We start from the raw sequence: 26,473 nt of genomic DNA, 5'->3' as shown, positions 1-26,473 counted from the left end.
CAGCCTTGAAAAAACATGGCCAGGAAATTATTCTAGGAGGCCTAATTGCTCTGTGACACTTTACAAGGAGAAGCTGATGGCTTTCTCGCCCAAGCTCTTCCCTCTGTGCCCAGAACAAATGACTGAATTTTCCAATATATTCCCCAAATTAGGAAAGGGCCAGCTTCGTGGCAGCGTGAATCAAGGGAATGTCTTTACTGGGCAGGGCCGGCTCCCCAGCACAGTATGAATTTCCCTAGCTCTTTCTCCTTCAGTTTTAAAGCCCTTGTGTATTCCAAGAGAAATGTAGTCCATGTGTTTCTGATTCGTTTACACTGAAATCATTAAAATGTTGTTTTGTGAGAGTTATTTGATGTGTGAGGAGCCTGTGAGTCTTCTTACTGGGAATTTTAAAGGCCTTTTTCCTACTCTCCCTGAAACAGAAAACAACATTTTGCTGAAATAGTGCCTGAGTTCAAATGTACTCTCTCATCTCATATACTTGCAGCTGCATTATCAACTACAGCCTCTTACTAATGTCAAGCTTGGCAAGGTTGACATTCAAAAGTGTTAAAACAGAGAGAAAATGGATCAAGAATTCCAGCAAAAGTCAAGCCACTTCTCCCCAAAATGTGCCAAGAGAGCATTATCTGAGGTTGGAGGGTGTGTGTGTTTGCTGCTTTGGTTAGAGTGGCTGGTGGCCATCTCTCTGGTGCCCCACTGGACAACTAAGAAAGCACTTCCACAGGCATAATCTCATTTAAGCCTCATAATAATGCCCATTTGCCAAATGAGGAAACAGGATCAGATATGTTAGGTATTGTGCCCAAAGTGCACAGCCAGCTTAGGTTAGGTAGAAAGGAAAGATTACGGATACATTCTGACTCAGAGTCTAATACTCTTTCAAAATGACTCAAATTGAGTTTCTATGAATGGGGTGTGTGTGTGTGTGTGTGTGTGTGTGTGTGTGTGTGTGTGTGTCTGCAATTCCATATGTATTATAATACATCAGTGACAGGCAGTATAATATAGTGGCTAAGACCTCAAATTCTTCCTCCATCAACTTTCTAGCTGTGTAAAACTTACCCTTTCTTCATCTGGAAAATGGGGATAATATTATTACCCACCTATACAAGATATAAAAATGACTGAAAAGAATTAATACATTAAGCAGGTCAATAACTGTTACCTATTAGTGGTAGTAGCAGTGGGGAATAATAAATAGGTGGATAATCTTTGCAAATTGGATAATCTCTCTGAGCCTCAGTTTTCTCATTTCTGAAATGAGCATAATAGCAGGACCCTCACAGGTTTGTGATAGTAATTGAGATGATGTAGGTGCCTAGCACTGTGTCTAATGCAGAAAAGATGCAAAGTCAAACCTAATTTTTACACCCAGATATATCTCCCTCTATTCAGTGTTGATTGTTAATGGTGTAGAGGGGATAATTTTCTTACTATTCAGCTCAGCTTAGATCCAGTGTTGATTTCTTCACAAACCATGAGTGTAGGTGTGTCTAAAGGCACAAGTCTTTCTACACCTGTTGGGTAATGGGCTTTCTTGCAGTGACAGCCCTTTCTGGGCTGGATTAGACCCCTGCACACTCTGAGTTGGTAAACAGCACCACAAGTATTGCTTTTAAGTGGGGAAGAGCAAGTAGCCAACTGCAGGATGTGGATGGAGCTTCATCACTTTCTGGGCCAGCGGCTCTGTTCTCAAGAAAACCTGTAGTTGTTTGCAGACAGAAGCTTTGGGATTTCGATCTTTTTTTCCTCCTAGTGTAGATGCTAGAATTGCCTTCTTAGTTGGTCGTTTCTGTTTAATTGCTGTTCTTTTGCTGAAGAAGAGCAGAAAATTATAGCCATCAGGCAAGGGAGACTGAAGAGAAATTAGACTTTGTTTGCCTCTTCTCTCTGTCTCTCTCTCTCTCTCTCTCTCTCTCTTTCTCTACACACACACACACACACACACACACACACACACACACACACACACACAGTAATACAAATACCTATTGAGCCTCCCAGTTATTTTCTCTCAAGGGCTGGAGTCAGCCACACCGGATACAGGAGGGAACTAAAGGAGCAGATCTTTTAAGGAAGAAGACAGATTCTTTTATATCAGGTTCCTCAGTGTGTGTAAGAGCAAGTCAGCTCAGAGAGAAAGGAGAGAGGAAAAGCCAGAGGGAGAGAGGGGGAGAGGGGATCTGTTGCAGGCAGGGGAAGGCGTGACCTGAATGGAGAATGCCAGCCAATTCCAGAGACACACAGGGACCTCAGAACAAAGATAAGGCATCGCTGACACCACACCGGGGACGAGCTCACAGACCAGTCGGGCCCGGAAGACCAAGGCCGGGCAGCCGGGAGCACCCAGGGCAGGAAAATGAGGTGAGTGCCAGGGAAGGAGAGGGCACAGTGCCCTTTTGGGGACCAGCTGTCAAGTAGCAAGGAGGGTCTGACCTTGTCTCTGGACAGGCTCACCTGCGTGTCCTGTGGGTGGTGGTGAGGGAGTTTCTCATCAATTCTTGGGGCTCTGAGAAGGGAGCCGTGGGCGGGCTGGGCGCCGTCCCTGGGACTCTGGAGACATGCAACTTGAGATGGGAGACTTTGTACAAATCCTGCTCGGGACACTGCTGAAGCCCAGATTTCTCCCTCTGCCAGTGCAGGGTGCTGCCTGCTGGTGAATGTGACTCTCCTCCTGTTGCCCACAAGGCTGATTTTTCATTTTCCTCCTCTGCAAAGAGCATTGATTTATCTCTCCCAACACTTTGCGAGTTAGGTACGTTTGTGTGTTTATTTGTTCTGACCAGAAAAGAAACCAGCTTATCACAGCTCCGATCTGCGGTTTCTTAAACCTTAACAAGTTTGCCAGTTAAACCTCAATTTAGAAAGCTAAAAACCTGTCCCCATTTTATAGTTCCCTATAAATTTCTTCATTTCTCACTGAAATCTGAGGCAGCTGGTGGCAGGAATCAGGCTATGAATTGTACCAAATGATTCTTAAAGAGATACTACAATTTTTTTAAAGGGTCTTTTGGAGTTCTGAAACCTAGGACTTTAAATTCTAATTGGTTTTAAGCTCCTCAGCCTTTCTTATTTCTCATCTTGCTTGATGCTCCTTACTAGACATTCCTTACAAGTTTTTTTCTGCAAGTCTGAAAACCCAACCACCCTAGTTATTTATATTACTTATAAGTGTTAATGCTGTTAAACACACACAAACACACACACACACACACACACACATACACACACCCACACAAACACTCTGCAGATGTGTAAAGTCCCTAAACACCACTTTTCCCATTAATTTTCTTTTCCGTTGGGAAAGTGTGTCTATTTGTTTCTCTTCTGCAGTAACCTAGCAACTTTGCTGGGTCTGGGGCCAATGAGGGGCTTCAGACTGTGCTACTCTCTGAACTCCAATTACCTGTGGTTCAGAGAGATGATCAGGTCATTACAGTTATTTCAATCACTCTGTTCTTTTTAAATGCATTGTAATTTTAAACCTGCCATCAAACTTCATTTTCCTTTCTCCTAAAAAATATGGGATTTATGTCCATCTACACAGGATGGTGATCTGATTTACCTGTCAACCATCTGAATCCCACCCTACCACTCAATGCCCAGCCATGCCATACTAAAGGACTTGAGTAACCATCCTATGTTTTTGCATATGCTCATCCCTCAGCCTGAAACAACCATCCCCTTTATTTTCTACCTAGGAGACCTGATTGTTCCAACTGGATCAAATATCATTTTCTCTTTCTTGACCACCATCCTCCAGAGTGAGCATCTCTCCCTTTGTTCTCTCCATCCTCGCAACTATAATACATCTTTTATCGCCTTTATTACATCTCCTTGTTTGAATGTCCACTTCATCTTACAAGACTGAGTGCTCCTTAAGGTACACGATCTATGTCTTCATCTTTGTGTGACCAGCACCTAGCATGATGTCTATTTCCTACTAGGCATTCAGTGACTATTTGTTGAATTCAATTCAATTGTTGAACAACGAAGCAACTCCTAGAAAAGTGCTCCATTAGAAAAGTCTCTAAAGGGTCTTGCCTCACATGGATACGGTATTTCAGAGTTTGTAAAGCACTTTCATGGGCACTGATTTTCAGATTTTGAATGAGGTAAGGATTTGTGGATAAGTGAGTATAAAAGCAGTTAAGTAACTTGCCCAAAGCCACACTGATGATCTTGAAAAGCCCGAGACTCGAACTTGGGTCTTTGGGCTCCAAGACCAGGATTTTTTTCTACTATATTCCACTAGACTCTTAACCAAGTGTATTATTATACATCGATAGCTCTCAGTCCTGGCTACGTATGAGAATGACATGTGGTGCCTTAAAAAATGCCAATGCCCAGGACTCATCCCAGACCAAGTAAACCACAATCTCTTGGAGAGGGGCTCTGGCATTAGTATTTTTAAAATTTCCACATAAAGGCTTGGGTTTTTAAAATTATTTTTCACAGGATTAATTGCTTTGGCCAGATGCCTGGGCATGATATGGGCATGGACCCAGCTTCTTCTGTGAGCTCTTGTACTTCCTTTCTTCTGCTGAAATTAATTCACCATATGGTATTGGGCATGATATGACATCTCTTGGGGTATCCTTTTCATCATCTGTCAAATTAGGGTACTGTGTAAGGGATCTATACAGTCCCTTCCAACTCCTGAATTCAAAAACAGAGTCTTGATGTTGTGTAGGTTAAAATGAGGACAGTGTATGGAGAGGAGAGAAAGTGCTATCCATTCCATAATCTTAGATATGTGCAGGCATTTTTATGCATTCAGATAGCCTGCTCCTACAGTGGAGCCTATGAAATCCCAGCTCTATATATTACTTTTGACATTTTGAGCAAATGTAGCTAAACTTTTTGATTAGCTGGAGGATAGATAGCAGGTGTCAGGAATCGTACAGCCGGTGCCTGGTATACAAGAAGCCAAAAACGTTCAGAGAGTGTGATGAGGAACGAAAGCTGCCACTTATATTCTTCAATTTACAGCCCCTAAAGCAAGCAAGCAAGCATATGTTCAAGTCCGTTACATGAAAGGAGATATTTGTTTCATATGTTTGAAACCATTTTGAGATGCAAACAAAGTAGAACAGAGAGCTTCCTAGGCCTTCCTCCCACGCTGACCAGTTGCCTACGACACATGGCTCTGGGCCTCTGGGCTAGATGGAGCTGTCAGCTGCCAGCCCTTGACAAAACTGGCTTTAGGAGGCTCAGAGTCTCCTCGACGTCCTCTGGAAAAAGCAGACATGGAGAAAGCTGACCTTTCAGCCTTGCATAATCCGAGTGTCGCTGTTGCAGGGAAGTCCAGCTTGGGAGCCAAAGCTCATTCCCAACTCCTGCTTTTCGGGAAGCCGCATGATGGAGTAATCATAACTGATGTTTGCCTAGGGCTGGACGGTTAACAAAGTACTTTCCAATCCTCCTTTACTCCGATAGCAGCCCTGTGGGAAGTCGTAATTATTACCACTAGTGGACGAGGAAACAAGACCTTCCATGACTTCCCTAAAATGGGTAGGGTAAATAGTCAAAGCCTAGGGCTGAATCTAGCTCTTCTGACCCATGACCCAGTACTCTCCCTTCTCAGCGGGACTGAACCTGCCCTCCCAACCCTGTTAAGATCAATTCATTTCCTCACTTGAAAATGGAGGCACCTGGGCCCTGCCAGTTATAGTTTCTGGACTTAGCGTTCCTACTAATTCACTGGTTAACTTGGACCCATGTCTTCCTTTTTCTCCCCCTTTGGGGCCCTCCTTCCACAGATTGGTTTTAAAAAATATTGACATTGGCTATTGGACTAAAACATTTTGTTTTCTTAATAACAACTCATATGTTGCTATTGTAGGGCTGTTGGAAAAAATTAAATAACACTATTTTCTTTTCATTGAAAAAATAGTACATGGTCCTTCTAGACAAACATAAACACTTAAAATACATAAAAAATAAAAACACCCATATTCCTATTTTTTAGAGACAACCACTGTTAATAACTTGAGGTATATCCTTCTGGACCTTTTTGTACTTACCTGTTTACCTTTTAGGTAAATATTACATGAGATAGCTGCATAATATAGGTAGGTAGTTATGTTGCTTTGTTTACGCAATCAAAAACTCATACATATGCATATCTCCACATCTATGTATCTGAATGCATGGGGGTGGAGGGATGGATATTGGGAGGAAACAACTTCCTGGTTGGCAAAGATATAACTATTAATCTGATGATGCTGGTATGGTCCCCCAGCACTGACTTTTTAGGCTATCTAAGACTCTGGTTCCAACTTCATTAATTCATTCATAATCTGTTACGTATCAGACTCTATACCAGGACCTTTACATACATCATCTTTAATGCTCATGTGAACCCTGTAAATTAGGTATTATAATCTCCACTTTATCTATGAAGAAACTAGGGCTCAGACAGACTAGATGCCCAAGTTTTCACAGCCCGTAAGTGGAAGAAGTGGGATTTAAAACAAAGTACATTTAACTTCAAAGACTGTGCCTAAAGCAGTGCAGTGCATTTCCTGCTGTAATAGAGGCATGTCCAGGGAGCCGTGGCATCTGGAGGAGAGAAGGGACGCTACATAGCCTGGGACGCTCTGAGCCAGACGGTGCAGGGTACCTAAGACAACAGCAGGTGAGGAATGAGCAGGGCATGTGGGCTGCAGGAATGGGGCTGAGGCATGGAAGGGCACAGATGCTCCCAGAATATTTGACAAGAGCCCTGCTGGCATTGGGATGAGGCTGGACAGATAGGAACAGCACCCAATCAAAAAAGGCCTCTTCAGCCATCCCTGGAGCAAATGCTTTACCCTGCAGGTACAGTGGTGCAGCATAGTCACATCTGTGTTTTAGAAAGTCAACGTTGGCAGAAGACTGCTGGGGAGCCAGAGGAGATCAGTTAGACACCAAGCCACATAAGAAAGTTTAAATTAAGTAATTGACTGCAGAGGGGGAGAAATGAATTTCCACAACATAGGAAGTAGAATAAATAGGACTTGGTGACTATTGAATCTGGTGTAAAAGGAGACATGAATGGTATATAGTCAGGCTTAGGGAACTGGTAGATGGTAATGCCATTCACAGAAATCAGAAATGAGAGCAGGAAATGATTAGGAGAGATGTGATGAACCAAGTTTGGGATGTTTGAGTTCAAGGTCCCTGGGTCTCCCAGGGGAAGCAATCCATCAGACAGATGCCTGGCGTGATGTGTGCTGAACACTAGGGCTTTGACCAGCCTTGGTCATTCTGCCTCAGTATTGCATCAGCCACACTGGTGTGTTCTGTAGGGGCTACTGAATTTTCCTTGCCTCTTTTGCAACTCCTTATGAATCCATTGTCTCTGATTCCTGCAGAAATAAGTTGTAGGATTTTGACCCTTTTATTATGACACTTACCAAGAGGAAGAAAACTTGTTTTGGTCATTCTTTATTTAAGATTTCACACACCCTGACTTATTTTGTGATAAAACATCTCTTTCAAATGTTAAATCTGTTTAAGGTACTGTAGATTCCATCAAGGAGTTTAAGTCTCATCCCAATATTACCATGTTATTATCATTTACTTTTTAGAAAAAGGAATCAAGAGTTTATGATTCTTAAATGAAGCTGAGCTGAAGAAATATCAACTTTTACCTAATTATGAAAATTACATTTTCAACAGTCAAATGGTAAGTGTCAGAGTCCCAAATGTGGCACTTTCTGGAAAAGTTTTGCACTATTATAAAATCTTCAAATGAGCAAAACTGGAAGAAACCTTAGAAATCATCTAGTTACCATCTTCCCATGTTGCAGACTGGGTCAGCAAGGTCCAGAGGGGAAAAGTAACCACAGCAGGCCAGAGACAGAGACATGCTGAGAACTTGTTCTCCTGGCTGCTGATTTAGATGAATGTTGGGGACCTGTGTCCATGAATTTAAGTGACCCACATGCGTGTCTTTCAGGTGGCTGCTTCTCTATCATGCTCTGTGCTTCTTCCTGTCGAACGCTTCAGCCCACACCGTGGAGCTAAACAATATGTTTGGCCAGATCCAGTCGCCTGGTTATCCAGACTCCTATCCGAGTGATTCAGAAGTGACTTGGAATATCACTGTCCCAGATGGGTTTCGGATCAAGCTTTACTTCATGCACTTCAACTTGGAATCCTCCTACCTTTGTGAATATGACTATGTGAAGGTGAGATTCCCGATGTCCCCCTCATTGGGCCAGGCTCTCTGCTGGCAGTTAGAGAAGGCTTGATGAATTAGACACTGTCCTTACCCTCCTGGGATGGCAGGTAGTGAGGGAGATACACAACATCACAATGTAATGAACAAAGGTCGGGGTGCTGTGCTAAGTGAAAGCTGGGCGGGCAGAACTAGAAAGATCCATGAGGGAAGCTGAGGTCAGTAGACTCAGCCAAACACAATCTTTTTTCTTTCTGTTCCCAAATTTTAGTGATTCCACTAACCTCTGTTCCAAGGTCACCTGTAATTCACCAAGTGGGAAAGGGCAGAGACCTCAAAGTAAGCAGTAATCAGACAGAAACAGAGCCATAATTATGTCCAAAGTTGAGGTATTAGAAAGCATTCCCCAATTTCTGAAATAATGATTGCATGTTTGGGAAGTGTAAGGTGCACAGTAGCAGACAGTAGAGCATGAGGTTGGAAGGGTGGGCTGGAGAGAGATTCTTAAAGGCCTTGAATGTCATGCCAGGGAGTTTGCAGTTTATCAGTAAAGAGCTTTGGCAGGGAGGAGAGAATCACTTTCAGAAGTAGATATAAAAAATACATGGGGGAAAAGCAGGGGAGATTACAACACAAAATCACAACAATATACCCTGGAATGTAAAGAGAACCACGCAGTTCCATGGGTTGGAAGCCGTTCTCCTTTTAAATTAGGGCTAAGAAAGGTCAGAGTATTTCTGAGACATCAAGTTTACTGAAGTTGTACCTAGTTAAAAAGATGTGGAGACCTAAGAACCTACTTTCTAAACTCTCTCTGGCTTCCTGGAAGTGGTTGTTATCAAAAAACTCTAGAGTGGGCTTTATGTACTTTTAGTATTAATATTATTATAGTCTCATTTTTCCACAGCCAGTAATTCAATAAGATTTAACCTTGTATTAACCAGAATATTTGATCAACGGCAAAGAAGTGAGTTTACAAGGTGTTTTTACACTTGTTAATCTCATTCGAACTTTAAAACAATCACATGTACTCACTATCAAATTGGTATGAACTGATTAATACCTATGTGCACTACACCTATGTGTAGTAACATTCATTGGGTATCGGCCAGGTGGGAGGTGGGAGGAGGGGACAGGTATATTCACACCTAATGGGTGCAGTGTGCACCATCTGGGGGATGGACATGGTTGAAGCTCTGACTCAGTGGGGCAAAGGCAATATATGTAACCTAAACATTCGTACCCCCATAATATGCTGAAATAAAAAAAAAAGGCATGAGATAGAAATTACTACCCCATTTCACAGGCAAAGAAACAAACCCAGGAAGGTCAAGCAACTCACTCAAAGTTGCACATCTGGATGGATCAAGTTCTGAAACCTGTGTCTTGTGACTTTGAGTCTCATGCTCTTTTGGCTACATCCAACAGTCACTGAGCCCTGGATGGGAGGAGGCCACGTAAGAAGGCACCTTCTTATGTGGCCTCCTCCCATCTTCAACCTATTTACATGAAGAGCGTTACCATTATATATATTGAGTCTGCTTGCAAAATCCCATTTATGATAGGTTTCTACATCTAAAAATTGTCCAAAATTGGTGTTTCAGAGCAGGATTTCTGAATCTCATTACTACTGACATTTTGAGCCAGATAATTCTTTGCCGAGAAAAGCTGTCTTGAGCATTGTAGGACTTTTAGCAGCATCCTTGGCTTCTACTCACTAGATTGCAATAGCAGCTCCCCCTCCACTTGTGACAATCCAAACTGTCGCCTCCAGATATTGTCAATGTCCCAGAACTGCTGCTGTATGGGGTGCTGCCCCTCTTACAATGCCCTGTGCTAGGAATGATGGGAATATTAGGATACAAAAGATCTGGTCTCTTACAAAGAGAGCTGAACCTAGAAAAATAACCATTGCACAAGATACAAAAGAGTAATGACAATAAAAGACTGACAGATAAAGGATGAGAAGAGGTAGAACTGGTCCTCTAAGAGATGACATGGGTTAGTAATGTACATTGACATACAATTTCTATAAATTCACTAAAAATGGAGCCCACTTCTCAGGGTCACAAGGATCAACCAAAGGAGTATTCATGGAGACCCTAAGTATGTGTGGTCCTAAACTATTCTGACAAAATGGTCAGTTATGACTTCCAGGATATAATCTAGCCTCTGCCAAAGCCAAACTCCAGGATGAGATAGAATATGGGTATGGAGCATTAGATTAAGATGGATTATGGCTATGGAGCATTAGGTTAAGCAGAATCTCCCAGCCCATCCCCCAAACCAATGCTGGTCATAAAACATGACATTCTGTAACATTTGGGTTGGAAAGTGGTCTTAACCAGAAGGAAAATTACCAAACATTGGCTTTATATGATAGTGAGTTCCACAGATTTAGACAAGCCTAGGTGTGAACTTTCTAACCATTTTTTTCTCCACTTTCAAACATGCCAACCATCTAGAAATTTTGTCAGTGCAAACATTTGCCTTTATTGGTGTCTGAGGCTCAGAAATTACAGAATTTTTTCCTTAGTTTTAGCACTTACTTCTCATAATTCCTCCCTTTCTCCACCCAAGAACTGACTTCCAACTTGATGTGCATTGAACAATTGTTTCTCACAAGTTTGATTCTTGTTTAGACAGAAGATAAATTTAACCTTGTTAGGACTCATTTATCAAGATGATAAGCACACAAGAGAGAATTTAACTCATTCCTTTTTTCCAAATAAATTGAATCTGGCAAGGCAGATGGAGCAGCTGACATCAGTAGCATTTTGTTAGTGGGAAAAAATGACAAGGTATTTTCAAGGGTGAAAATAAAATCTGAAGACCACTTCTGACACTGAATCAGATGCTGAAATATACTTCTAGCTAAAGCTCAGTTTTTCTGGCTGGAGGATATTCTGGAAATTGATTGATGATTTCAATCCAGGGTGGTGAGACTCCTTCCTGAAACCCCAGGTAGATGGACCTGGGCCCTTTAGAAGGGGCAGCCATGGTCCTAGGTTCTTGCTTGGGATCCAAGAAATGCCTTTTCTAGTCCCAGACCTGTCACTAACTCCCCAAATGATCTAGAGTGGACAAGAAAATCTTATAACACCGTCTCTGCTCCAAAATTAGACAGGTGGCTTCTGGGCATAGCAAAGAAGTTGTCTACTTGAGGCAAGTCAGGGACTGAACTGCTTACTGGATTCTGAGTCTATGAGTCATATACATGTTTCCAATTCCTTTGGAAAAGGACATTAACATGGTGGAGGCAGGGAGACATATTTCTCCACTTGTGCAGGCACAGTTGTCCCTGTTCCAGAATGGCACTGTGGGATCGATATTAGCCTCCTGCAGAGGCTCCAACAGCCGTGGGGGGTGACTGGGCCTCCCTTGGCAGGAAACTGCAGCCATGCTGGCTGATGACTAGCGCTCACGTGGAGACAGCCTCGTGCCTCGCAGGCACACGCCCTGCCAGTCTCCCTCCCAGAGCTGAGAACTCCCAGCATATCGGGCTTCAGGGGCCCTCCAGAGACTTACCTAGTCTCATTACTATTATTGTTGTTTTTCAAATATTTTCTGTCCAGTGAACACTTTCTTATAACAAATCTTCAGTTAGGCCCAACATAGAAAACAGACAGAAGTGGAGCTGCTCTAGGTGAAGGTGGTTCTGCTCACTCACCCTCCTTGGTTACCCTGAAGTACCTTGAGGAATTATGGCTTGAATTTTGCCACTCTGGTCAAGTTCTCATGGGACAGAAGAGAGGACTGAAGGTTAGAGTTCAGGGACAGGATGACCACTCTGCCTCTGAAATCTCAAACCCAGAAGCCTTCCACACTTAGTTGAAACCCACTCACTTTTTCTAATCGCCTCCCTAACCTTAGCCCCCAGAATATGTGCTTTTTCTGGCTGTTAATGGGAGAGAAAATCTTCCATTTCCATCTGAATAAAAGCATGAGCATGCCATGTGACCCCCTGGTAAGTCAATGTCCCTCTCCAAAATTCTGTTTTTTCATCTGTTCAATGAGAGGGTGGGAAGAGATGATTCCCTAAGGTCCCTTAAATTCCAGAATTCTAATCCCGATCCTATTTCCTGCCAGAATTTTCCACATGACCTCACCAAACTCTCATTATCCTAGTCAGGATAATACCAAAAAACAGGAATAGTATGTTTCTAACAGCCACTTCTCAAAGTTCTATGGCCACAAGCATGCCAATCACAGCTTGCAGTCTGCTGGGGACAACTTGGTGGCATGTCATTTGGATAGAACTTGTAAACATATCATGCTGCCACTGCCCTTTACCAAGAAACTTTAAATATCACTGACTTCCCTTTGGCAGAATAACATTCCCTATTTTGAGGCTTTTTTGCTCTATAACTAAATTCCTCTAGCAGGCCTATGTAGGAATGGGCTTTAAGAAACTTCCAGTACATAGGAACCCTTTATAGCCCAGTCCAAGCCCACAGACTGGCCTTCCCACCCAAGCCCATCAGGGTGATGGTGATGGAACTGCTGACACTGCACATTCGGAGCTTGAAGAAGAGCAGGACCCCAAGGCTGTGGTCCGGATGCTCACATTTATGAAAATTCCTCTCCAGCCTGATTTCCCGCAGTTCTTGGTCTTCAAGGCATGTGTACATCTGCATAGCAGCATCTGCTTCCTTGGAATGTGGCTGCAATGTGTGGATTCCTGCAGTGCACGGATGATGCATATGAATCACAGCTAGTTAATGCTGCTGGCAAGAGACAGAGCACAGATGCTAGTCAGGGAGCCAAGAGACCTAGGTTCTGGCTGCCACTCTATACTAACTAACCTTGGGCAAGTGACTACCCCTAGGGAGGACTCTGTTGCCTCCTCTGTCAAAAACAGGAGTTCAACCAGACGTTCTCTTTGGTGCACCCAGCCCTGATAATCTGTGTATCTAAGACCTTAGAAACCAGAGTCCAACTCCATGATCATCATGTCCAAAGCCCAGGGAAGGGCAACTCATTGGCCAAGGTCACACTTGGCCCAGAATTTACATGTCAAGACTCTCACTCTTTTCTTCTTTTAAATAGTTTAAACTACAGTGAAGTCCCATCTTATGAATGCTTAGGTTTTTAAGGTAATGTAAGGCAAATATTGTCTATAGTCAAACTTACTCTTAAAAATCCCTTAAATATTATAGAGTATTATCTTTTAGATGTCCAGAAGATATTTTTTTCCAGAAATGCAACAAATTACAGTTCTTTTGGTTGAATATCAAATGAAGTGTTCAATATGTACTTACAAAGGAGCCATGGAGCTATCGTTACGAAAAGAAGTACAGTTACTTAGAAACCAGAACCACCAAGAGAACAGCAGATTCACACAATTCACTTCCAAGTTCACTTTGTGGCTCATTCTCTCACTGTGTGCAATAGTTCAGTTGGTATCTGTTAAATGTTCATGTAATGCAATGTCACTGTCCTCCTGTTAACCCTATATCCTTGATGTATTCAACATTTCCTCTGCCTCCCCACTGTTAGTGCCTTAGTTCCAATTCTTATTCCTCTCACCTAGTCTATTGCAATAGCCTGCTAAATGTCTACCAGATGTCAGTCTCTCCCCATCTATTCTGCCCTATACATGTATCCAGAGGGATCTTCTTAAAACATTGCTTTGATTATGCCACTCTCAAAATCTTTCAATGGCTCCCCATTGTCTATGGAACAAAGCCCAAGAATCCTACTGTAAACCTATCATAAGCTGGACACCATACCAAAGATTGGGCCTGCAAAGATGAGTAAGACAGTTCCTGAGCTCAAGGAATTCACCGTTCCATAGTGTGCCATGAGTCAAGTCATACAAAGTAACACAAGGGATATCAGGAAGTAGAAACGTTTGGGAGTGGTCATTTCTGCATGGCCAGGAAAGGCTTTGAAAATAATTGGTGACTGAGATAAGTCTTGGGGGGTGAATAGGAATTCAGTAGTGCAGTCCCCTAAGCAGGAAGTCTCAGCAGAGCGACCATAAAGGTGTGGCGTTTGAAACGGATGAGAATGAGGCAGAACAGAGAATAATCAGGGTTGGCATATTTTAGGGAAATGTAAGAGAAAAGCCTAGAAAGATCATCTTGGGATCAACTGAGAAAATATTTTGGTGAATTTGGGTTTAAGCATGTGTACCCAAGGTCACAAATAAGTGGTCAACAGATTGAATCAATTCCATAGATATATATATATTTTTTTTGGACATCCTAGTATTGGCTTACACTGTGTTTTGAAAAAAGAAAAGAAAACAATATCAACATAAGGTTTCTGATCTCAAACAAAAATCCACTTTCTAAATTCCCTTAGAATATCAGAAAATCTGGCAACTCTGGCAGCTTCCTGCATGCCAACAATCAGCTGGCACCTGGTCGAGGTGCACTATGGGTAGGGTCCCCACTATCCCCTATAGATCCCCCCATGCTAAAGCTTTCTAGCATCTTGATGGCACCATTGATTCTCTCGCAGTAAGAAAGTGAAACTTTCTCCCTTGCTATCTCTGTGAAAAGTAGGAAAGATGAAAGTGTGCAAGCAGGACATACACTTCAGGAAAAATTGGTGAACAATTTATTTGTGGAGTGAAGGGTATCTCTCTGTACTTAATGTGCGAAGTATATTTCTGTCTAAAGACTTCAAAGCAGCTTGTTTCATTCATTTATGTTTTCTGCCTGGCATTTTTTGGTATTTGATCTAGGACTTCCAGTTAGAAGCTATGAAGTGGTTGGGGTGGGGGTACAGGAAGGAGACACAGTCAGGGTGATGCCTGAGGAAGGTTAATCTGGAACTCCATGTAACAGGAGTTCAGCACAGGTAAAGCCAAAAGCAACTGGAGTTATTGAATAAGGCCATTTGGGTGACTGTATTGAATAGATTGGATATGGCTGCCCTGAGTACAGTACATTCCACGGGGCTCTTTGACAGCTACGGAAGCCCCGCTAGAGATGAACAGGAACTGGCTGTGTGGGGTGGAGGAAGAAGGAGGAATCACAGGTTTCAAGCCCACGTTATGACAGCATAGTGGCCTCTTTCCCAGAAATGGAGATCAGGAACATGAAGAAGATGGGTAGATTTAGGAAGATATAGAATGTGTTGAAGTGCCTTGAGTTTGGAATGTAGCTGGAAATGCTGGTTTAAATTTTGAGGCAGGGCTTAAAGAATCCTAAGGGTAGATGTGGAAAGAGCACAGAGACGGTGGTGGAGAGAGGGTGAACACACTGGGATTAAATCCTGTCTCTGCTACCATCTGAATGAGACACCTTGGCCAAGCTTCTTGATCTCCCTTGGTATTGGTTTTATCATCAGCTTTTTTTTTTTAAATTAAAATGGATACAATATCTTCCTCACAGGAGGGTTCAAATGAAATGGTGGCTGTAAGGGGATCAGTATTCCAGCCAGCAATCGTGCTCAGTAGTTGGGAGCTCAAGCTTTGGACCTATTGAGACCGGAGGTCAGGGCCTGCCTCCACCTCAAACTGGAGCAGTTACTTCACCTTGCTAAGTTCTCCTTCTCCATCTGAAAAATGGGAATAATAATAACGATGCTTATCTCATGGCTTATTGTGAATGCCAAATGAGGTCAATGCTTTAATGACGTGTGTCCAACACGTATGTAATTAGCTCATAAATACTATTATAGAGGGAATGAAGGCAATGGGATGAGCAATAAAGTGCTTGCCTGATGAATGTCAGTTTTCTTACCTTCTCTGACTCTGCCACTGACTGGCTATATGTTATGTGACCTCGCTAATGTCCCCACCTCCCTACTTTATGGAAAAGTGCTTGGACAGGACTATTCAAATGTAGAAGGTTGTTTACTTCTCCTTTGTGTTTACCTTGTAGAAACACAAATTTTATGGCAATTTCTAATCCATATTACGCTTAGTTTACAAAAAAGGAAACCGAGGCACAAGTGAGTTTGTCTAAGTCTCTGCAGCAAAGCCAGGTCTCAGTGCCCGTCATCCCGAGTCATGCTTCTGTCTCTGTGAGCCCTTCTCAGAGCAGGTTCTTCTCTGGAGGGAGCCTTATGTGCTCTCTGGCCGTGTGGTGTTCCTAAGACAACGCTTCGCCTGGCAGGGTAATTTAGTGAAACTTAGTAAAACAGAAGGTCCTTGAGGGTCCTTGGTCCCTGTGTTGTCTAGATTATGTTAAAGGAATTTCTTTTTTATTCTGACTTTGAGAAGAAAACTAATAGGAAATGGAGTCGGAGGCACAAGGACAGGGGTAGTGCTTGATTTATCTGTCTGCGGCACACAGGTTCTAATGTGAGCTCAAGGTTACTCCCAGCAGATTGTCAGCCCCACGAGATCAGGGCACATTTCTGTGTTTTCTCCAGGGGAAAGCCCAGTCCTGGGAAGAACAGGAAAAGATACATGTTTCCTGGCAGTGAGTGTAAAGGAAAGGGCTCTGGCCTAGCAAACAGCCACCACCTCCTGCTGAGACCTTGGGCAAGTGGCCTTTTCATTCAAGGCCTCAGTTTCCCTATCTGCCCTGTGAGGGAATTTGGATTAGCTGGTCTCTCCAAGCCCTTCCAGTGCTGATGGTCTACAACTCCTTATCCATTGCCTCTTCCCCCAGGCCACATTGGTCAGTCTGCATCCTGCTGAGTAATGGAGAGGTACGTCCCTCCCCAGGGGGACTCTTCTGACTCCTGAGCTCCTAATTTCTGTGCAGTGCTCTATGTTTACTTAGAACAAGCCCTTGACCTTCAGCCTGCACCGGCTTCACCTACTGCAGCAGCTCTGCTAATTCTCTGGGAATACACAGGAGGTCACAGAAGGAAATGAGAAATGGATAAACATTTCTCACGAATTTCATTTGTAGCCCCAGTGGGATTCTTCCACTCCAGAGACACCAGGTCCCAAACACCAATTCCAGCTGATTCAGAAGAATCAGAAAGTGAAAATGAGCTTCAGAAAAGTGTGACAAAAGCTCATTTTATGCAGGAGGTGCACACAGCACAGACTCCAGGGTGATGCAAAATAGAAGGAAGCGCCCGTGCTGGGCAGAGTGTGAGGTCGGAGTGTCGGGGTGCTCACGCGTGCACATCTGTGTGCTTGTGTGTACACGGGCTGCTCTTGGAAACACCTTGGTAAAAAGCAGAGCTGCCATTTACTTTGGTGTGCTTATAGAGGGAAAAGGTAGGGAAGGAGAGGTGTTCATTTATTCAAATATTCATTGAGTGCCTACAATTTACTAGAGCTTAGGGTACAGCAGTAGAGTAGATAGAAATCTCTGCTAACATTGCAGTAAAGAGACAATAGACTCTAAACATAACCCATGAATGAATTATGTAGTGAGTAATAAGTTGATAGGTGAAGAAATGAATTGAGCAGAAAAAAATGTATGAGTTGAGATGGGGGCTCTGATTTAAATAGGGTGATCAGGGCAGGCCTCATTGAGAAGGTGACATTTGAGCAAAGACATGAAGAAGACAAGAATGTTTGCAGCCAGGTTCGGTGGCTCACGCCTGTAATCCTAGCACTCTGGGAGGCCAAGAAGGGAGGATTCTTTGAGCTCAGGAGTTTAAAACCAGCCTGAGCAAAAGCGAGACCCCATCTCTACCAAACATAGAAAAAAATTAGCTAGACAACTAAAAATACATAGAAAAAATTAGCCGGGCATGGTGCCGCATGCCTGTAGTCCCAGCTACTCGAGAGGCTGAGGCAGAGGAGGCTGAGGCAGGAGGATTGCTTGAGCCCAGGAGTTTGAGGTTGCTGTGAGCTAGACTGACACCACAGCACTCTAGCCCGGGCAACAGAGTGAGACTCTGTCTCAAAAAAAAAAAAAAAGAAAGAAAGAAAGTTTGCTAGAAGATGTGACTGAGAAGATGTGGCTTTCTGGGGAGAAAGGTTCCAACTAGAGGGAGCCTTCAGTGCAAATACCTCAGGTGGAATGTGCCTGTCATGTTTGAAGAACAGCTAGGATGGCGATGGTCACGTGCCTGGAGGGATCGGAATGGGAGACAAAGACCCAGAGGTACAGACAGGTAGGGAGCAGGAAGGGAGGCCGGGAGATAGGGTTCCTGGCAAAGGCTGCTGGGCAATGGCAGACTTTACAAGCTGCTTTCACACCCAAGGTCCCATTTCATCTGATGCATAGAGGACAATATTAACCACCACCTTTTGTGTTTGTGAAAACTGAGGGCTGGAGACAGTGGCGTGTGTGCTAACAACCAGCCTGGGGGTGGGGACAGAGGTGTGCAGTGGCACACCATTCGCTATGCAGGTACCATAGACATCAGTAACCTCAGGAGCACAGGTAATAGAACCATGCTAAAATAACCAGGCAGTAATGAGTTTTCATATAATTTGTTTCTAATAGGATTTATTTAATTGTAAGTTGATGAAGCTTAGTTTTAATGGTGGCTGTGTTTAACAACAGGATAGCAAAGTCCCTGAAAAGTTGACAATTGGGTCCTTTAAGCTGGTGTGAGCTGAGGGCTCTTGCATACCCCTGCCTGTGGAGGTGAAAGTGACACATGACATACGAGTGCCAGAGCTGAGACCAGCGCCTAGGTTGTTTGGTCCCCATTCCGGTGCAGAGATTTGAGGATGTGACTTTAGGCTGGGTCGGGGCAGGGTCCTGGGCGGTGGCAGATGAACACACCAGCTCATACACTCCACTCCCGGGAGCTCTGCTGGACGACATTGGCCTGCTGCGATCCCTTCGTCCACTCAGCACTGGCCTATTCACTGTCTGCACCCAGTCCTGACAGTGACATACCTTGAGCCCGGCAGCCTCTGCTGCAGAAGAACACAACAAGCCTTTGTTTTTCCTGTCCTCCGGCTATTTTCCTGTACTGAAATGTTTGGGGCCCAGCCTCCAAGTTGCTGAATGGATTTGCATGTGAATAGCCCAGCTCTGAAGTCCCAGAAGGGGTGGGGTAGGGGGAGTCTGAGCCATTCTCAGGCCAAAGGGAGTGTAAATCCTCCCAGGCCCTCCTGCCTAGCCCCACCCCAGCCCTGCCCGCTGTGAGACGGTGGGCACTGCCCGTTTCCCACCTGCGGGATGCCCGCTTCCCAGGCTCTCAGCCGGACCCCTCCCCTGCCAGCTCTTTCTTCTCCCCTGCTTATGCTGCCCGTTTCTGTCCAGAGCCCTCCCTGAGAATGGGCAGTCCTTCCTGGCAGCAGTGGGATTCTTGGCCTCTTAGGACCTGCCAGCTGTTTCTCTCAGGCCCCCACATTCTTTATGGTGCCTGGCATTTGCAAGTACACAATACCTTCTGAGAGGCTCACCCAACTCTCTCAGGAGGTTTTTACTCTGATTAACAAATAAAAAATAAGAACACCGTCTGGGAAATGCAGTATACCTGGGCCCTGGTACTGGGTCTGCCATTGACTGGCCACGTGACTTTGAACAAGTCTGTTTCTCCACCTGAAAAAGGAAAGGTATAGACTTGTGGTCCATTAATGCTCTTTTCCACTTTGACCTTCTATAGTTGCCTGATTGCAGTTACTGAGCCAAACCTGGAATTCAGAAAGTTTGAATTTTGTCTCAGGTCTGCTACTACTAGGCTATGTGGTCTTGGAGAAGTCACATCACCTCTCTGGGCTCAGAATTATATCTGCCTGAAATGCATTCATTACATGACTGTTGTTAGGAGCAAATAAAATAGGGAAAGTGATCATGCCCTATCAACTGGAAAGTTCTACGTAGAGGAAGAAATTATTATTATCATTATTATTATTATCTTTTCTTAATGGCCAAATTATTATTATTATTATTACTTTTTTTTAATGGCCAAATACCTTGGGCCAGGACTGGAGCATCAACCTCCAGCATCTGTCATTTGAGGTTACTCTGAGTCTTAGATCTGCCAGCTGTGTTATTTTTACTTGGCTTTCAAGAGCTTCTGAAATGCAGGACACATGCAAACACACGTAGCAGATGCCTCCTTTTTTTCTAGGTTCAGGTTCTTGTCTGGCATCTGGTACCTTTAACCTGCATCTACTCACAATCGTTAGCTGAAACTTGAGGCCACCTGGTAAAGTAGTAAGACTGGGCCATTAACCGCTGGCCCAGCCCCTGGGAAGTGATTGACTTTCAGTGAGGGTGAGCTCAGGGGTACACAGCACTCACCTGTGAGCAGGAGTCCTGGGCCCAGGGCTGTCAATGAATCGTTGGCCTACACTCACACACCTAGGAAAATCTTCTGAAGCACAGGACAGTAAAAAGAGAAATTGCTAGACTTGATACTATCCTTTTATCGACTGATAGAAGCCTTTAGAGATCTCACCCCCCAGGATTGCTGGGAGGCTTTGTAAAGTGCAGAGAGCCAATCAGACCTAGGAAGCCACCCGCCAGAGGAGAAGGCTGGGCTGAGGGGTCTCCCTAGGTTCCCTTCCAGCCCTACACACCCAGCATCTGGGGTCCTCATAAAAGGAGAAGCCAGTGCTGGTGGCTTCAGTGAGATTAGGAAGAAGGAGTGAAATTTAGAAAATAGAGCGTACCCAAGACAACTGCAGTTTCTGAATCCGTCTTCAAACCCATGGTGTGGCCCCTGCCCCGCCTAGCTGGGGGCCCAGGAAGGTGTCACCTCAGCTGGTTGGGTGGATCTCAGCAGTCCCGCGTGTCTCACTGATTTCCCGAGTGCTGATTCTATCCCAGGTACTTTTCTCAGTGTTTTGTGTATATCAGCTCCTGTCATAGTCACAATAGTTCTGTGATATAAATACTATTATTGTCACTGTTTTACATAAGAGAAATCCTATATACAGAGTGCATTAGTTTTCTAGGGCTGCCGTACAAATAGCCACAAACTGGATGGCTTAACAGCCACCTTAAATGGTTAAATTCCTTAAAAACAGGAATTTATTCTCACACAATTCTGGAGGCCAGAAGTCTGAAATCAAGATGTTGGTAGGAGCATGCTCCCCCTGAAGACTCTAGGGGAGAATCTTTCCTTGTCTCTTCTAGCTTTCTGGTTGTTGTCGGCTACCTTTGGCTTTCCTTGGCTTATGGCAGCGTGACTCCAATCTCCGCCTGTCTTCCTATGGCCGTCTTCCCTCTGTGTGTGTTTCTGTGTCCAAATTTCCCCGTTTTTATAAGGACACCAGCCATTGGATAGGGTCCACCCTAATGCAGTATGGTGTCATCTCAACTTAATTGCATCTGCAAAGACCTGTTTCCATATAAAGTCACATTCAGAGATACTGGGTGTTAGGACTGGGACGTATATTTGGGGAGGGAACACAATTCACCTGACAACACAAAGAGCTTAAATAATTTTTCCAACATCTAATAATTGGTGAAGATCATGTGCAACCCACGTAAAAATGAGGTCCCACATGATCCAGTCTCAGTAAGGGGCTGCATCCTAAGAAATAAAAAACTTAAAAAATTGAAAGCAACTCACAATTTGACTCACTCTTAAGAAATCTAAAAAGGGCAGAAATGTTCTTACTGCAGTGTTTCTTAAACATCCAATATCTATCATCTTTCTCTGTCTCTCTTTTTCTATCTCTCTCCTCGTCCCTCCCTCCTTGCCACTCCCTTTCCTTTTCCCAAAGTCCTAATGAACTCCAGACCAAGAAGCTCTTCTGTCTCCTCTTATCCATCCACTCACACTCACCTACTCCCCCTCTTGGACTTCACAATCCCAAACACTATCCCCTGACATGAGACCCTCCCTGCGTATACTGTCATATGTGAATTTTAGTTATTCTGACTCTTTCTTTCTTTCTTTCTTCCTTCCTTTCTTTCTTTCTTTCTTTCTTTCTTTCTTTCTTTCTTTCTTTCTTTCTTTCTTTCTTTCTTTCTCTCTCTTTCTTTCTCTCTTTCTTCCTTTCTTTCTCTCTCTCTTTTTTTTTTTTTGACAGGGTCTTACTCTGTCACCCAAACTGAAGTACAGTGACATCATCATAGCTCACTGCAACCTCAAACTCCTGGGCCCAAGTGAAATTCATGATTCAGCCTCCTGAGTAGCTGGAACTACAGGTGCCCAGCTAAATTTGTGAGGTGGGGTCTCAATATGTTGCCCAGGCTGGTCTCAAACTTCTGGCCTCAAACAATCCTCCTGCTTTAGCCTCCCAAAGTGCTGGGATTACAGGTGTGAGCCACTGAGTTCAGCCTGTTCAGAATTTCTTGATTGTTTTATCGGAATGTTATCTGTCACCTTACTGTTTATAAAGCAAAAGATGTTCATGTCTTTTTCAACTCTGTTGAGACCCAAGGAGGTGCCAGAGTGCTGAGGCATCCCCATGCCATATCCTATGAGGAAGGGAAGAATTGGGGATTATAGGAGATGAGGGACCCTGAACTTCCAGGCTAGTTTAGTTGTCCCTCCTCTGCACTCCCTTTGTTTGTTGACCTGAACTGACTAATGTTATGCATCTGCATAAAACCTACAGAGAAGCAGCTTCAGGGCCCAAGTTTCTTTTCAAATGTAAAAACAGAGTACAAAGAAAAATTACCTCCATTGCCACTAACCATTGCTAACAGTTTCCTCTCTTTCCACTTTTTATTTTTAATGCATACTTTCAACAAACGTAATTATATCATATATACAATTTTTTTCTGCTTTTTCACTTAATATCACCTATTAAGAATATTGCTAGATCATTGTAAATTCTCCATTAATGTGATAATTAATGGCTGCCTAATATTTACTAAGTTAATGCTAATTTAACTCTTCCTCTAGAATTGGATATTTACATTGTTTCTAATATTCTATTATTGTATGACTGTTATAAATATCTTTGTTCATAATAATTTTTTTCACATTTAGAATATTTTCCCCTAGACAAAGGGATAACTTTCTAAGTCAAGGATAACTCAGAATGATCTGTCTTGAAAGATACTGAGTTTCTCACCTCTGCAGCTAGTAATGAAAAAGTGGCAATGGTTTTTTTGGTAAGGGTGTGATACAAAGATAATAGGTTAGACTAGGTGGCTTTTTAGGCCTCAAGAACCTATAACATTGTGATTCTCCAAATTTCAGTTTACAAAACATCGGTCTTATTCTTTGTCCCAAATCATTTTCTTATTCCCCATAAAAGTTATCTTTTGCTGTGTAACAAACCACTGCAAAACTTAGTAGCTAAAGCAACACGCATTTTGTGTGCTCATGATTCTGTGGTCAGGAGTTTGAACTGGACCCAGAGGTATGTTCTTTTTGCTGGATTTGCCTGGGGTCGTTCAGGCGGCTACAGTTGTTCCGAGGCTTGACTGAAGCTGGAAGGTCCCAGGTGGACTCACTCACTCATCCAGGGGCTGGTGGTGAATACCAGTGGGTTGGTCTAGAGGTCTCAACTGGACGGCTCCTCTCTGCCCTGTGTGGCCTTTCATTCTCCAGTAGGCCTCACAGGGCTTCTTCACACAGTGGCCTCAGGGCAGTGTTCCACGGGGAAACTGTTAAAGGAAAAATTATCCAGTGATATTCGTTAAAGCACAGTAAGGCAGATTTTATTCAGGATCACGATGATAAACATAGAGACCACAGCAATGGGATTTTGCAGAGGGGGAGAGAGATCGAGCTCAACTCCGAACACAGCATGAGCCAGTGGAGATTTACAGCCAAGGAGCAGGGTGGGGTTAGTGGATAAAAAATTATAAGATGAAACATCAGGGGTTAGGGGGACTCTGGCTAAACCAACCCAACAGGATGCTTTCTGAAGACAGGCCAGGGTGATCAGACATCACCTGGGGGATGGTGGAGGATGAGGAACCCAATTAGATATTTAGGGTGATAAGATTTCAGTTTGGGAGTTCTTGCTAGACTGATTCAGCAATGCTCTTTTCTAAAACTGGATTTTACAAAGAAGTGCACAGATGAGCCTAGGAGAAGTTTCAGAAGCATAACTAAGGTGTGGCCAAGCAAAGAATCTTTGTCATTAGCCACAAGGCCCCTTGAGACCTAAGTTTGGAAGTGACATACCACTTCTAATACATCATATGCTTTTTGTCAAAACAATTCACCAGACCAATCTATGAGCAGAAAAGTCACATTGCAAAAGGCTCTGAGTGTAGGCATGGAAAGGATTATTGTGGTTACTTTTTTTGCAAACAACATATCACAGTCCACCCTTGGTACAAAATAATTCACATCCTTCTCATATGCAAAATATACTTTTGCCCCCTCTCCCAGAGTTTCATCCCATTAGCAGATCAGGCTCGAAGCCCAGGACCTCATGATCTAAATCATGTCTAGAGGCAGATGAGACACCAAGGGTATAGCTCTCTAGGTATAGCTCCAGAGATCTCTAAACCTAAAAAGAAAGTGATTTGCTTTCATGTACCCAATAATTCCTTTTCTTGGTGAGATAAGAACAAGATAACAACAACAGAACTCTTATTGAAAAAGCAAAGAGAATGGGAGTCATATAACAATCATCGCTTCATAGTAATTCTAAAATACAGCCAGGCACATGTGGCCTACTCCAGATACCAGGAATATTCCTGATTAGAGCCCAGTTCTGCTCCCTAGGAATGATAAAACAGTTCCCTAGTCCATTGCTCTCTGTGGCTCTTAACTCTGGCCTTGATTCTGCCTCTGGCGTTTTAGCTTCACCTTCTGAGACATTCCCCCCTTTCTATCAGAAATGGCTAGTATTTGCAGCTGGGTAGTCTATTCAGCCTACTCTCTGTACATAGAAACCTGAAGCCCAGAGGCCTGTTTTCATTTTGAATTGTCTTAGTCATTTCTAGTCCAAGCTGATATGTTTCCCTTAACATCTCTTGGGATCTTCTATACAACAGAATATAGGCCACTCCACTAGACGAAAAACACACCCACAGTTCTTTTCAAAATAGGCCTCTCTACTTTGGGGGCATGTCAGGGTGCTATAAAGTAATATCCCTAAGAGTCTTAGATGTCTCTGGTCTAGATGATTGGGAGTACTAGGCACTACCTTAAATCTTAACAAAGGGTTATCATAGCCACACATTTGACTTGATATTTACCTTGAAGCCATGTTTGCTTTTAAAATATTTTGCTAGGGCCGGGCGCAGTGGCTCAAGCCTGTAATCCTAACACTCTGGGAGGCCAAGGCGGGAGGATTGCTTGAGCTCAGGAGTTCGAGACCAGCCTGAGCAAGAGCGAGACCCCGTCTCTACTAAAAATGGAAAGAAATTAGCCAAACAACTAAAAATAGAAAAAATTAGCCGGGCATGGTGGCGCATGCCTGTAGTCCCAGCTACCTGGGAGACTGAGGCAGGAGGATAGCTTGAGCCCAGGAGTTTGAGGTTGCTGTGGGTTAGGCTGACACCACGGCACTCTAGCCCAGGCAAGAGAATGAGATTCTGTCTCAAAAAAATAAAATAAAATATTTTGCTAATGGAGAGACAATTTTCCAATCTAGCTAGTTCTTGGCCCGCTATATTTCCACGTTCTGCTTGCACACTGAAGACTTACTTCCTGAAGTACCTTGCCATACGCAGCTAGAAGTGCATGCTGACAGTTTCAACGTTCTGTCTAGAGATCTTCTTAGCCAGACCCACATGTTCATTATGTACATTTTTCTACCTTCTAGGTTGCCACAAACAAGTTTTGCCAGTTGATTCACCACTACGTAACTCACCTGCCTTTTTTCAAGCCTCCTATAGCAGTCTCCTCAGCATTTTCTTAGCATGCACTTGCTAGCCAGTCCCAAAACCAAGGCCACATGTTCTAGTTTTTGTTACTGCAGCATTTTACTTCTGGTACCAATAACTGTATCAGTCTGAGTTCAATCAGGAAAGCAGAGTTTGTATGGGTATCATGAGATAATGAATATCATGGGCATTAGAACTCATGCAATTATAGGAGGAGATGGGCAAGTGAACGCTGTAAATGGGGAGTCAGAGGACCACAGAAAAGGTCACCAACTAGTTCTCCTAAAGCCCTGGAATGAGTGGAAATGTTGGAAATGTTAGCATCTGCAAGGGGATTTGGTTAGTCAAGTCCATCTAAGGGGCCAAAGTGGGACTGAGAAGGTGAGGCTCATAGAAGGAAATCTCGGAGAAGCTGTTGGTTCTAAGCAGCTGTAAGAGAACTCTCTTACAAGTTCATCTGCAAGCATCTGGTGTTAGACCTGGGTCGTTGTTGGTCCTTGGAGCCAGTAGTTGGAAAGAAGAGCTGGATGCATAAATGTGAGGACAAGTTAGAACTCATTGGACATGTTTACATCTGTTCATCTCTCTATATGATTGCAAAGCAACCTTTGAGAGTAATGTCTATTGCCCTTCAAGAGTGCACAAATTCCTCTTTTGGCCACTCTAACCTGGAACTATACAGGGAAGGAGATTCCAGGGAATGTAGTTCCCAGACTAACTAAATTGACAATAGCATAATCCCTGAATATCTACTTAGATAAAGTCTGAAATGCTC

General features: G+C 43.5%; 1 protein-coding gene across 5 annotated transcripts in view; it reads left to right on the top strand.

Moving 5' to 3' along the window:
- The first annotated feature begins 1,972 nt into the window (after positions 1-1,972).
- Positions 1,973-26,473, top strand: part of MASP1 (MBL associated serine protease 1) — a 67,139-nt gene continuing 42,638 nt past the window's right edge. For 4 of the 5 annotated variants that reach the window (XM_045539895.1, XM_045539896.1, XM_045539897.1 and 1 more), the window contains exons 1-3: positions 1,973-2,367; positions 7,578-7,675; positions 7,949-8,180. In XM_045539895.1, the coding sequence (XP_045395851.1) occupies positions 7,647-7,675; positions 7,949-8,180 (261 nt within the window). In that variant the 5' untranslated portion in view covers positions 1,973-2,367; positions 7,578-7,646. The remainder of the gene's footprint in view (positions 2,368-7,577; positions 7,676-7,948; positions 8,181-26,473) is intronic. The other variant, XM_045539894.1, reaches the window with a different exon arrangement.

The sequence above is a fragment of the Lemur catta genome, chromosome 1 (genome assembly GCF_020740605.2).
Source record: "Lemur catta isolate mLemCat1 chromosome 1, mLemCat1.pri, whole genome shotgun sequence".
NCBI classification, from domain to species: Eukaryota; Metazoa; Chordata; class Mammalia; order Primates; family Lemuridae; genus Lemur; species Lemur catta.
This window is presented reverse-complemented; position numbering and strand designations above follow the sequence as displayed.